The sequence below is a fragment of the Papaver somniferum genome, chromosome 7 (assembly GCF_003573695.1).
Source record: "Papaver somniferum cultivar HN1 chromosome 7, ASM357369v1, whole genome shotgun sequence".
In the NCBI taxonomy this organism is placed as follows: Eukaryota; Viridiplantae; Streptophyta; class Magnoliopsida; order Ranunculales; family Papaveraceae; genus Papaver; species Papaver somniferum.
The window spans coordinates 14,463,878-14,474,803 of record NC_039364.1 but is presented as its reverse complement, the minus strand read 5'-3'; the positions used below and the strand labels follow the sequence as shown (position 1 = coordinate 14,474,803).

Below are 10,926 nucleotides of genomic sequence, written 5' to 3'. Positions count from 1 at the left end.
ATCAAATTTGAATGGTAAGCTTCTTAATATCTTTTCTACCACTCTTTTATTTTCAATGGTATCTCCATAACTACTGATTTGATTTACTATGCCAGTAACTCTTGAGAAGAAATTCTGGATAGTTTCATTTTCTTTCATAAGTAAATTATCAAAATCTCGCCATAAATTTTGTAGTTTAATGGAGATTACCTTTTCTGATCCTTGGAATGCTACTTTGAGAATATTCCAGGCCTCCTGTGAAGTTTTCGCCACCGAAATTCGAGGAAAAATAGCTTTGGTTACGCCCTGTTGTAGAAACAGTAATGCTTTAGCATCTTTCTTCTTATTTTCCTTATACTCCTTTTTCTCTGCGTCCGTCCATGACGACAGAGTTTCTACCGACTCTGGTACTTTATAACCTTCTTCTATAAAATCCCATAGGTCTTGTGAAATGAATAGTGTCTTCATTTGTAGACTCCAATAATCGTAACTCTCACCATCAAAAATTGGAATTAGACTTTGGGCATAGTTGAAACCTTGAATATTTTGGTTAATTGCCATGAGTAGAGTTTTAGGATTACTGGGTTAGGTTTGCTCTGATACCAAATTTGTTGGCGCAATGCGGAAGTGTGATGGGATTTATGGAAATGATTTGAGAAATGGGTATAGGAAAAGAGGTTGGTTAATTGAAAATTATTGGTTTAAGAAAAGTGAGGCTTTGATTAATTTTTGAAATGGAAAATGTTTACAAGGAAATTTAGTGTAGCTCTTTGGCTCACTATGTTTACAAAAGGCTCTTTGGCTCTTACTAACTCTAGCTCTCACTCTACTCACTTCTTCACTCACTTGAGTTTTTGATTGTTGTTGGATGATCAAAATGAACCCATTGATTGCCTATTTATAGGATCAATGGAACACTCTATAAATAAAACATTCTAGAGAACACTTGATCAATCTAAGATTAGTCTAGAGATTGAATATTCTAGACCATGACCAAGGGACCTAGAGACATGGAATATTCTAGAGTCTACAATTGAATTTCTAACTAAAAAAGAGAAGAGTCTAGATATGTCTAGACTGGGCCCAATCAATGGAGATAAGCCCATGGGTGTTTTAGCTAATCTAGACCATCACAAATTATCTAATATCTTTAACAGTACTAAGATTACTCTTGTTCTCAAGGATGATCAGCGTGAGTACCTTGAGGAGCGCAGATTGAAGGATTTGGTGAAAAGGCATTCTGAGTTCATCAGCTATCCAATCTCTTTGTGGACAGAGAAGACTACTGAGAAGGTGATCTGAGATGAGGAAGATGAGGAAGAGAGGAAGGATGAAGAAGGAAAGGTAGAGAATGTTGACGAAGAAAAGGAGGAGGAGAAGAAAAAGAAGACTATCAAGGAAGTTCCCCATGAATGGGCTGTGATGAACAAGCAAATAGCCAGACAAGGAAGCCAGATGAAATCACAAAGGAAGAGTATGCTGCCTTCTACGAGAGTCTCACCAATGGTTGGGAGGAGCATTTGGCTGTCAAGCACTTTGAAGTTGAAGAATTTAAGGCTGTTCTCTTTGTTCCCAACAGAGCCCCTTTCAATATCTTTTGACACAAAGAAGAAGCCCAACAACATTAAGTTGTACGTTCATCGTATGCTCATCATGGGTAACTGTGAGGATATCATTCCTGAGTACCTTAGCTTTGTTAAGGGTATTGTTGACTCCGAGGACCTTCCCCTTAACATTTCTAGGGAGATGTTGCAGCAGAACAAGATCCTTAAGATCAGCCACAAGAACTTGGTGAAGAAGCGCATTGAGCTCTTCTTTGAGATTGCTGATGAGAACAAAGCAACAAGTTCTACGAAGCCTTCTCCAAGAACCTGAAGCTTGGAATCCATGAGGATACTACCAACAAGTCAAAGATTGCTCCTATACCACTCAACCAAGAGTGGTGATGAGATGACCAGTTTGAAAGACTACGTGACCAGAATGAAGTAGGGTCAGAATGACGTCTTCTACATCACTGGTGAGAGCACGAAAGCAGTTTGAGAAGTCTCCTTTCCTTGAGAAGTTGAAGAAGAAGGGTTATGAAGTTCTTTACATGGTTGATGCCATTGGTAAATATGCATTTGGTCATCAGTTGAAGAAGGATTACGAGGGAAAACAACTTGTGTCTGCCACCAAGGAGTGTTTGAGGTTGGAGAAAAGTTGTGTATAATTTCAATATCCAATAATTCCAAATATAATGTTATGTTTCTTGGTTTGCGAACATATCCATGGGACCTATGAAATGTGTGTATCATGCAGTTTCATCACGGCTTTTGTCATTCAACAGTAAAGTGAATATTAGTATATAACCAAAAGGAATCATGAAGCTATATCTTGAGGTTAATTACTACTAGTTATAGCAAAGCCGAGAGAAATGATGAAATATTTGTTATATATGCTATACAGATCATCTTTAGTTTCACAATCTTGACCAACCTTTTGCGTTCTGGGGTTTAACGTTGGACCTGTAAGCTAAATTAAAAACTTTCTACGTATTGTATTGTGAGAAGACATTAAATCCCTTTTTTATGAAGCGAAAAACGGTGAAGCAATTTTATGACACTAGCCACGGGGCATTGCCAGGGCAGAACAAACCTTCCAAAATAGTGACTAAAGCAAAGGAAACCAGTCTACCATTACATCTACTGCCTAAAAACTAGTGACTAAAGCAATGGAAACCAGTCTACATAAAACTGTACGCGCATGTGTTTCTATCCAAACAAAATTACACAGTGTAATGGCGGCAATCATACTCATTCGCATCAAGCCCTTTCAATTTGGCCACGGATTCGACATGTCCCTTTAATGTGTGCATGGTTGTAAGCCTGCACAAAAGCAGTATACAACAAATACTCAGCGCATAATTATCCCACTACGAAAGAATATTAAAGTATTTCAATCAACAGAAACATAATGGTGAAGAACATATAAAAATACCTAGAGAGCTCCGCACGTCTCATAGCTTGGTCAGACAAAGATTCATAGTTGTTGTCACTAAATTGGTTCACCGAGCTAGGCGATGTCAGTCCGTGACGTGTTCTCTCACCTCGTACCCATTGGGCTTCTCTATCTTCTTTACCATAACCCTTCTTGGTAGTGAAGGCAGTCTAATAATCAAACACAATTAAAACTATTTGTCAACAATGCATAATATTTTAACACAACAATGAATGGATAAAAGAAAAATTAGACTATACCTTGTTATCAAGATAGTTACCCCAAGCTTTTCCACTAAGAATATATCTAGTTAAGAATTTGAGAATGTCAAGAGGAACATAAGTGATAATGCTAAAAAGCCAGATGACTCCAGCCCATCCCCAACCAATACCCTGGACCCTTGCGTCCTCCCAGGAGAAAAATACAGCAATCAAAGTTGCAATCTGTAAAAACAAACATCAAATGCAATAATGCCAATAGTCATTCTATATATGAATCTCAATAAATAAATTAACATGTATATTCATAGTTAATAACACAAGATAGAAAATGTCTTGTTACCAGCTGAGCGACTATGAAAGCAAAGACTAGCAAGAATCCCGGACGTTCGATATACGACCAGCTGCGAGACCGGGTGACGAAGATGAGGGCTTGGCTCACAATGCTCACTTGCAGGTACAAGGCAGAAGTCATTTCATGGGGACTTTCCCTAATAGATCTAACGTGGAATGTTTTCTGCATCGCCAACATGCGAGAAAAATTTAAGCACATGATATTAATAGAAATGCCAACCGAGAGATAGAAAATATTAAGTCCTACCGAAAAGAAATCAGTTTTGTATGCTGCCCAAAAGAATAAGACCGTCATTAAAGCCTGATAACTACCAAGCACTACACCAGTAGCAAAAATATCTTTTAGTTTCCAGCTATCAGGTGTTGGCGAAGGCTTTACTCTATCCTTTGAGATGGTCATAATCGTTCCTGCAGATTTATTATGATATCGAGTAAGGTTAGGTTCTCAAAGTTATTTTGTAAAATATAGGATAGAAAACAAGAATCACATACTTACCATCATTTAAGACGGCAATAACCAAAACCATGAAAGGAGAAAAGTCGAACTTCCATATCAAAGCGATCAACATGAAACCCAACTACAAATTTAAGCAGCAAGTAAGAGAAGAACATATAAACCATAAATTGATGATTCGGTAAAGCCAATTTTAAAACTATTCACTATCTTTAACTTACGACTATACGGATTGTGATTGAGATAGCGTATATCTGCGACAGAAAGGTAAAATAAAATGTTAGTTATACACTAATCAGAATAAGGGGTGCAAGGAAAAAATACCAAGGTTAGGTACTCACTGTGTAGTTTTTCATCCTTTGGAAAATAGCTCTGCTTGTAAGCACTGCACTGATAATAACACTTAGACCTGGTTCAGTGAGAACAATATCTGCAGCGCCTCTAGCAGCATCAGTCGAATCGTCAACAGCAATTCCAATATCTGCTCTCTTCAATGCAGGTGCATCATTTACACCATCCCCCGTCATACCAACAATATGCTTACTATCTTGCAACTTCTTCACAATATTGTATTTATGCTCTATTTCACAAAAAATCAATTAAATAATACATCATTAGATATGAAAATGCAATTTCACTATTTATATATAAGAAAATAAAGTAAATCTAACAAGTGCTTTAAACTCCATAATACATGACACGAGCAATTCTTAATGCACAGCCAAGGAATTCGAAAAGATCAGATGCACTTCCTCTACCATATATGGCAGTTGTTGGAATTATTATTTTCACATTACAATTAACACAATAATGGAATTATATCTAATAAGGAACTCTTTCATAAATACAAGGACGTGTTCGAATTTAATTTCGTGTACGAGAAAATCAGCCTTCTTTTTCATTCCTAGAATATTTTGAGATGACGTTTCTATTACAAGTTTATTAATTACCATACTTCTATATTCAAATGAAACATGGCTTTTCTTTACTATTTTCACACAGTACAGAAAGGATTTGAGGGTCCAAGTTACATCTACTACGGACATAATACCCAAAATAAACACATATTTGATCTTCAAAAGCATACGGACATAATACCGAAAATAAACAAATTGATATCCCAGAGCTGCAAATCACTAATCCAGATTTATTTTAATCTGTAAGATTGCTTAAAATTAATTTTTCTAATAAGATCACGAGAACCTAATTTATATACGGTACCTGGAAATACTCCTGCAAAGCCATCAGCTTCCTCAATTAGCTTATCTATCGGGATAGATTCACTGGTTGAATCCGACTGGCTAATCAATGAAGCAGATGGATACATATTTGTTCCCATTCCTAGTCTCCGCCCGGTTTCCTTGGCAATCGCGAGCTGGTCTCCTAATGACAGGCAAAGTAGAGCATAATTAACAAGGGGTTTATAATCCAGTGTCATGTCATGTATTTCTAATGTGTAAACTCATGGAAGTTTTACATAACACAAGATGTACAAAATAGAAGCGAGTAGGATACACAACACAAACATTAAGCTTTTACTTAAAACTTTTAATTCTTTTAAAGTTTCACATGTCAAGAGAGATTTAAACTCTTTAGCTGATTCTATTTCAAAAGTAGTTAGGAAAGACAAGCTTTCTGTAGAAGAATTCAGTCATGATGTTGCACATCTTGACACCGTTCTAACCAGGTTTTTAGACCCCGGTATTTCTTAATAAAATCTCTAAACTTTCATCCAAAAAAAAAGGACGTCTCGCTTCCTAGATTTAGCCATGACATACTACAGACACTGTGTTTGGCAATTCACCTACATGCACATATCGTCTTTGAACGTAATATTAAATCACATGTAACCATATGCAACAATTTCAAATTTATGTGTCCGAACTATAGAAAAAATAAATAAAAAAACAAACAAAATAGACGTTTAATTAGACCAGTAAATATGTGTGAGATGAAATCTCAATGACGACATTCTATGTGACAACTGACGAGTAGAACACCTATACAGTAGTGACAATATCAAATAAGCGGTGCCATATTAAACATGAGCACATGATCATAACCACTTAGTAGAATAAAGTGCATCCAACTTTTTCTAAAACCAGTTTTTAACAAGACATGTTTACCATTTCCCAAAAGAAATACTTCTTCAAGGAAGACATTTACTCCCTGAGATAAGTAAATTCATATACAATTTGGTTTTCTTACCTGTAATCATCTTCACATTAACACCAAGGTTGAGGGCCCTTCTAATGGTTTCCGCACTATCAATTCTCGGAGGATCAAAGAGAGGCAACAAACCAACAAACTCCCAAGGTTCCCCGGGGCTCTCCGTTGTCCTTTCAGGTACAATCTGATAACAAAAAATAGCAAATATAACAAAACGAGGAGAAGAGAGGAGAGCGGGAGCAGCCATTAACACTAAACACAGAAGCAACATCAATACCTGTACTGCAACGGCTAGTGAGCGAAGCCCGCGCGCCGCGTAATTATCAATGATCAAGTTAATCTTATTCTCTACAGCCTCCGTACAGTTGCAAAGCGAGATTATCTGCTCAAACAAAAAATGGTAATAAATAAATAATACTGTGACCAAGTATCCACAAGAAAATACATTCACCGCCCTTCGGACAAAAATTAGAACACATTAAGAAAGTAATTAAGTTCTTACATTAAAAATTAAAAATCAAGGGGCAAAAAAACCCTCAAACAGGGTATGGATAAAAAGGATAGAAGGAAGAATTACTAGCAACACATCGGAGCAGTTCAACTGTTTAATATATTCCAACAGTTACTATAGTTGGAATCTAACCATGGAATGCACCCACATGTTTCAGTCTGGGTATCTAGGTTTTGAAAATCTGAGATCACCTTGCAAACCAACTCAATGAGGTAAGTGATACATATTCGAACCATGTGTAACGAAACTGTGGTGTACAAGATGGACATAAAAAAGGAGCGAGTAACCATATCGCCTACCAAAGGTATCTGTGGTGTACAGGATGGACATAAAAAAGATGAGTACCTGGCAAGCACTCAAAATGGAATTCCTATGTTCAGTAAATGATTACTAAATTACTAAATTTAGCTTGATGGACGGGGAGCAATGTAAGATTCCACCTTCTTACATAGGGTTCATGAGCGGTACATTCACTCATAGAGCCTATGCATGTAGCAGCACACTAATAAGCTAGATATGTATTATTTCATTACTTTTATTTGAACCAAGCTTCGGAACTGGATTGCACTGCCTACACAAACTTCCACTTAAATAAAGAAGAAGGTGATCAAAATCACCAGAAATATACTAGTCATAGTTATATCGAGTACCAAAAAGTACATAACAAATTAGCAACAACAATGTTTACCTGTTCAGGTGCACCTTTGCTAGCTCTATGCCAGCTGCCGTCAGCTTCAACGTAAGTGAGAGCAGTCCTCTTGTCCACAGGGTTGAAAGGAAAAAAGTGGACCTCTTGAATACCAGCTCTAGCCTCTTTTGGATCAGCAAGCATTCCAACCATGCAGGTATCTATAGCATCTTGGTTTTCGATCCTGGAAGCTCTTGCAGCTAGAAGGATCACATCCTCCTTGCTAACATCCTTCTTGAACACTTCCACCAATGTTTTGTCAACACTAAGCTTATTAAGTGTTAGGGTTCCTGTTTTATCACTGCAAAGGACATCCATGCCGGCCAGCTCTTCTATGGCAGTCATTCGCTTAGTAATGGCACCTTGCTTAGAAAGCTTGCCAGATCCGATAGCCATGGTAACTGACAAAACAGTAGGCATCGCAATGGGGATACCTCCAATCAACAGAACCAAGATATTATCAATTACATCTGTGGCTTTGCGCTTTTGAATGATCATGCCTACAACTTCTATGGCCATTCCGACCCCAATCGAGCAAATACAGAAATTACCGATCGACTTAAGGACTTTTTGGAAATGCCCCACTTGTTTAGTGCTGTCAACTAAATGTGCTGCCTTCCCAAAAAAGGTGCGGACTCCAGTAGCGATAACAACAGCATTTATCTCTCCTTGTTTGCAAGTTGAGCCAGAGTAGACTTCTTCAGATGGTTTCTTCGTAACAGGTAAGCATTCTCCAGTAAGGGCACTCTGATCAATCTTCAATGGATCGCCCTGAAGAAGCCGGGCGTCAGCAGGGATAACGTCACCCAATTTGATGCTGATAATGTCCCCTGGTACAAGAATAGCTGCATCCTGCACCTTCCATTGCCCGTCTCTAAGGACCTACAGAAAATTATACACACGAAATTAAAGGGAGAGTTAAAAATATTTAATCCGGAAATCATCGTAAAACCAAATTCATACAAAGGCGTATTTGTATTACCTTAGTTTTTGGTGCAAGACCAGCCATGAGAGCTGCGGCAGCATTCCCGGCGCTGTTTTCCTCCAAAAAGCTAATAACAGAATTGATTATGAGCAACACGACTATCCCTATGAAGTCTGGGAAATCTGGAATTTTCCCTTTCCCAAAAATAGGTGGACAAGCAATTGCAATTATGGCAGCGAATTCCATGACCCATGACAAAGGATTCCACATAAAACCCAGGAACTTTAGTATCTTACTTTCCTGTTCACAAGAGTATGCACGCATGATTAGACTGAATAATTAAAAACCGAAACATATTTAACATTAAAAAAACGGAGGCAATGAACTGACCTTCTTCTCTTCAAGCTTATTTGGTCCGCAAAGTTGAAGCCGCGCCATTCCCACATCGGTGGTAAGACCTTCTTCGGTACACTTAAGCTGCTTAAACAACTCATCCATTGGAATTCCTTCCTGCGAATAAAGATACAAGAAAAGCATAAACCATTCCCATCCGCCAGACCATAAATATAAACTGTAAAAGCATTGGAATCGCTTTTACTGAGTTATTAGTTAATGGTAGTGAAGATGTTGTTTCTGTTGCCCTGCGGTTTTAGTTAGAGATATTATTTCTTGATAACTCTCTATCATTGCATAGAAAGTGCCGCAACTTGATTTTTTACTTTAATAGTATTAAACAATAACTTAGATCTTGATCACAAAACTAAAATATCCAAGGGAAAAAAAAAACGAAAAGATAGATGAGATGGTTTTTTCTTACCCAATCAACACCATCAATCTTGATCTCATGCGAAGACATCTTAACTTGCACCGAGCAAGAGCTCTCAATAGAACTAAAACCCCAGAGTAGTCGTGTGGATGCAGAAGAGAAACAGCATAACCCAAGCAATATATATTTGGTAACAAAACTGAGGAATTCTATATCTATTAGGTTTTCAGTGTTCAAGTTTTTCAGTTTTTGGATTACTCTGAAGAGTCTAATGTATTTCAAAAGTCTTGGGAGTCCCAGAAAAATAGGAAACCCTGGCGACTTGGTTTAAGATTAGTTGAAAACTATGCAGAAGACTAGTTCAAAATTCAAATTAAGAAGTAATCCCGTGCAACGCACAGGGCTTTAACTAAGAAATTAACAGCCGTAGTTTTAGTATCTTACTAGATTTGTGCGCCGGGCTATGTAAAAACGTTGATATATGGTTTTTTACGCCTGTACATGGAGAGAAGAATGAGCATCAGAAAAATGATGGATGCGTAGAAAAATATGGTTTCAAGCGGTAGCTAATAAGAATACTGTTAACCCACCTTGTAACCTTGGGGATTCTGTGAGATATCCATTACTTAATCCTAAATAGAAACATGGGATGACCTTTTTTGATTTTAATATAGCAGTAGCTGTTAGAACCACGCACAGGAAAATAAACAATCGGGAGTACTCTCGCCGAATGGTAATCCTACATCAATGGAAGAGTTGAGTAGCTAGTTAATCTGTTTCCTCCGGTAGCTTTAATCCTATGCGGCATACCTCCAAAGCACAGGCATTTTTTGGTTCTTTAACTTTTTCATCGATGTCATGTAAGCGTTAAAATATTGTGTACGTATTTTGAGCATCGAAATTCAGGAGAGATTTTATAGAAATTGGACCTCGACTTATTTTATTTTACTCCGGTTGTAAATTTTTCGCTGTCACTATAAATTGGAACCTTGGTTTGCCAAAATAAATTGAATCCTAATTAATTTTATGCAATGGTGGAGAATTAGATTCTGTCCACTGTAGTTACTTTGAATATACTGATAGATTTGCTGTGAAAAGAAGGGAATATAGAAGCAGCTAATGGAATATATAATGAGATGCTCAAGTTACGCAAAAAAAAAAACCTGATGTATTTACCTATAGTTCGCTGATGGGTGGTCTGCGTTTGATTCAATGGTGGCTAAGGGCCTTGAACAAGATGTTGGGTATTGCAAGGGATCTAGCTAGGTTGGATGAAGCTATGCACCTCTACAAGGAAATGCAAAAGAAGGGATTGAAACCCGGCCTGGCCATTTACGCTGCAGCTAATAGCCGGACTATGCCAGGTTGGAAAAGTTAGTAGTGCACAGAGCTTGTTAATTGATGCGATGTAGTGGTATAGCTCCAAATATAGTTACATATAACACTTTGATCAGCGCTACGTGCCAAGGAAGGATGTTTTTTTGAGGCTGAAAATTTGATCAGGTACGTGATAGTCACGTACGACTCCATTATTAAGGGTAAACGTTAGTGATTAGATGTATTATAGCTATAGGAGTATTTCATGTAATTTTGTGAGGTTGTTCTCCCTACACACATATAGATTACTGGGACGCCACCGGTTAACCATACCTGTATCCTCAAGGAGGCGGTGACTTTACCTGGGGTGGGAAGTCAGCGTTGACAGTATTTTTTTCTTAAAAAAGGGAAGTTCGCAAGTGAAGGGTCAACGTTTACCTCTTTGTTCTTTTTGCCTTAGGAAATGAGTCGGCAGGTCTACCCCTATATAAGCAGGGTCATACCTCCACCTCTAATATATTTTATTAAGCTAGACAAAGAGCAGTAAACAAATCTTGCTTCTTTTGTTG

General features: G+C 37.7%; 1 protein-coding gene and 1 pseudogene across 2 annotated transcripts; one reads left to right on the top strand and one right to left on the bottom strand.

Annotated features, from left to right (window-relative positions):
- Positions 1–1,047: 1,047 nt before the first annotated feature.
- On the top strand, positions 1,048–2,282 carry LOC113294172 (annotated as a pseudogene).
- Positions 2,283–2,516: 234 nt separating this feature from the next.
- Positions 2,517–9,260, bottom strand: LOC113295939 (plasma membrane ATPase 4-like). 2 transcript variants are annotated; one of them, XM_026544268.1, is made up of 15 exons: positions 9,092–9,260; positions 8,665–8,784; positions 8,332–8,574; positions 7,350–8,231; positions 6,428–6,532; positions 6,190–6,334; positions 5,203–5,364; positions 4,323–4,561; positions 4,203–4,235; positions 4,024–4,105; positions 3,775–3,935; positions 3,517–3,690; positions 3,216–3,398; positions 2,956–3,125; positions 2,517–2,843 (listed from the first exon to the last, which is right to left on the bottom strand). In XM_026544268.1, the coding sequence occupies exons 1-15, from the start codon at positions 9,128–9,130 to the stop codon at positions 2,744–2,746; spliced, it is 2,838 nt and encodes a 945-aa protein (XP_026400053.1). In that variant the 5' UTR covers positions 9,131–9,260; the 3' UTR covers positions 2,517–2,743. The 2 variants fall into 2 exon arrangements, with proteins under 2 accessions (XP_026400053.1, XP_026400052.1); XM_026544267.1 differs by having other exon boundaries at positions 3,517–3,935.
- Between the last annotated feature and the right edge of the window lie 1,666 nt (positions 9,261–10,926).

Excerpts from the sequence above, each read along its gene's own strand:
- LOC113295939 (XM_026544267.1), bottom strand. The coding sequence starts at position 9,130 with ATGTCTTCGCATGAGATCAAGATTGATGGTGTTGATTGG. Across the intron at positions 3,399-3,516 it reads CTTTCATAGTCGCTCAGCTG|ATTGCAACTTTGATTGCTGT; the intron begins GTAACAAGACAT and ends TTGTTTTTACAG. Across the intron at positions 2,844-2,955 it reads AGACGTGCGGAGCTCTCTAG|GCTTACAACCATGCACACAT; the intron begins GTATTTTTATAT and ends GCTTTTGTGCAG.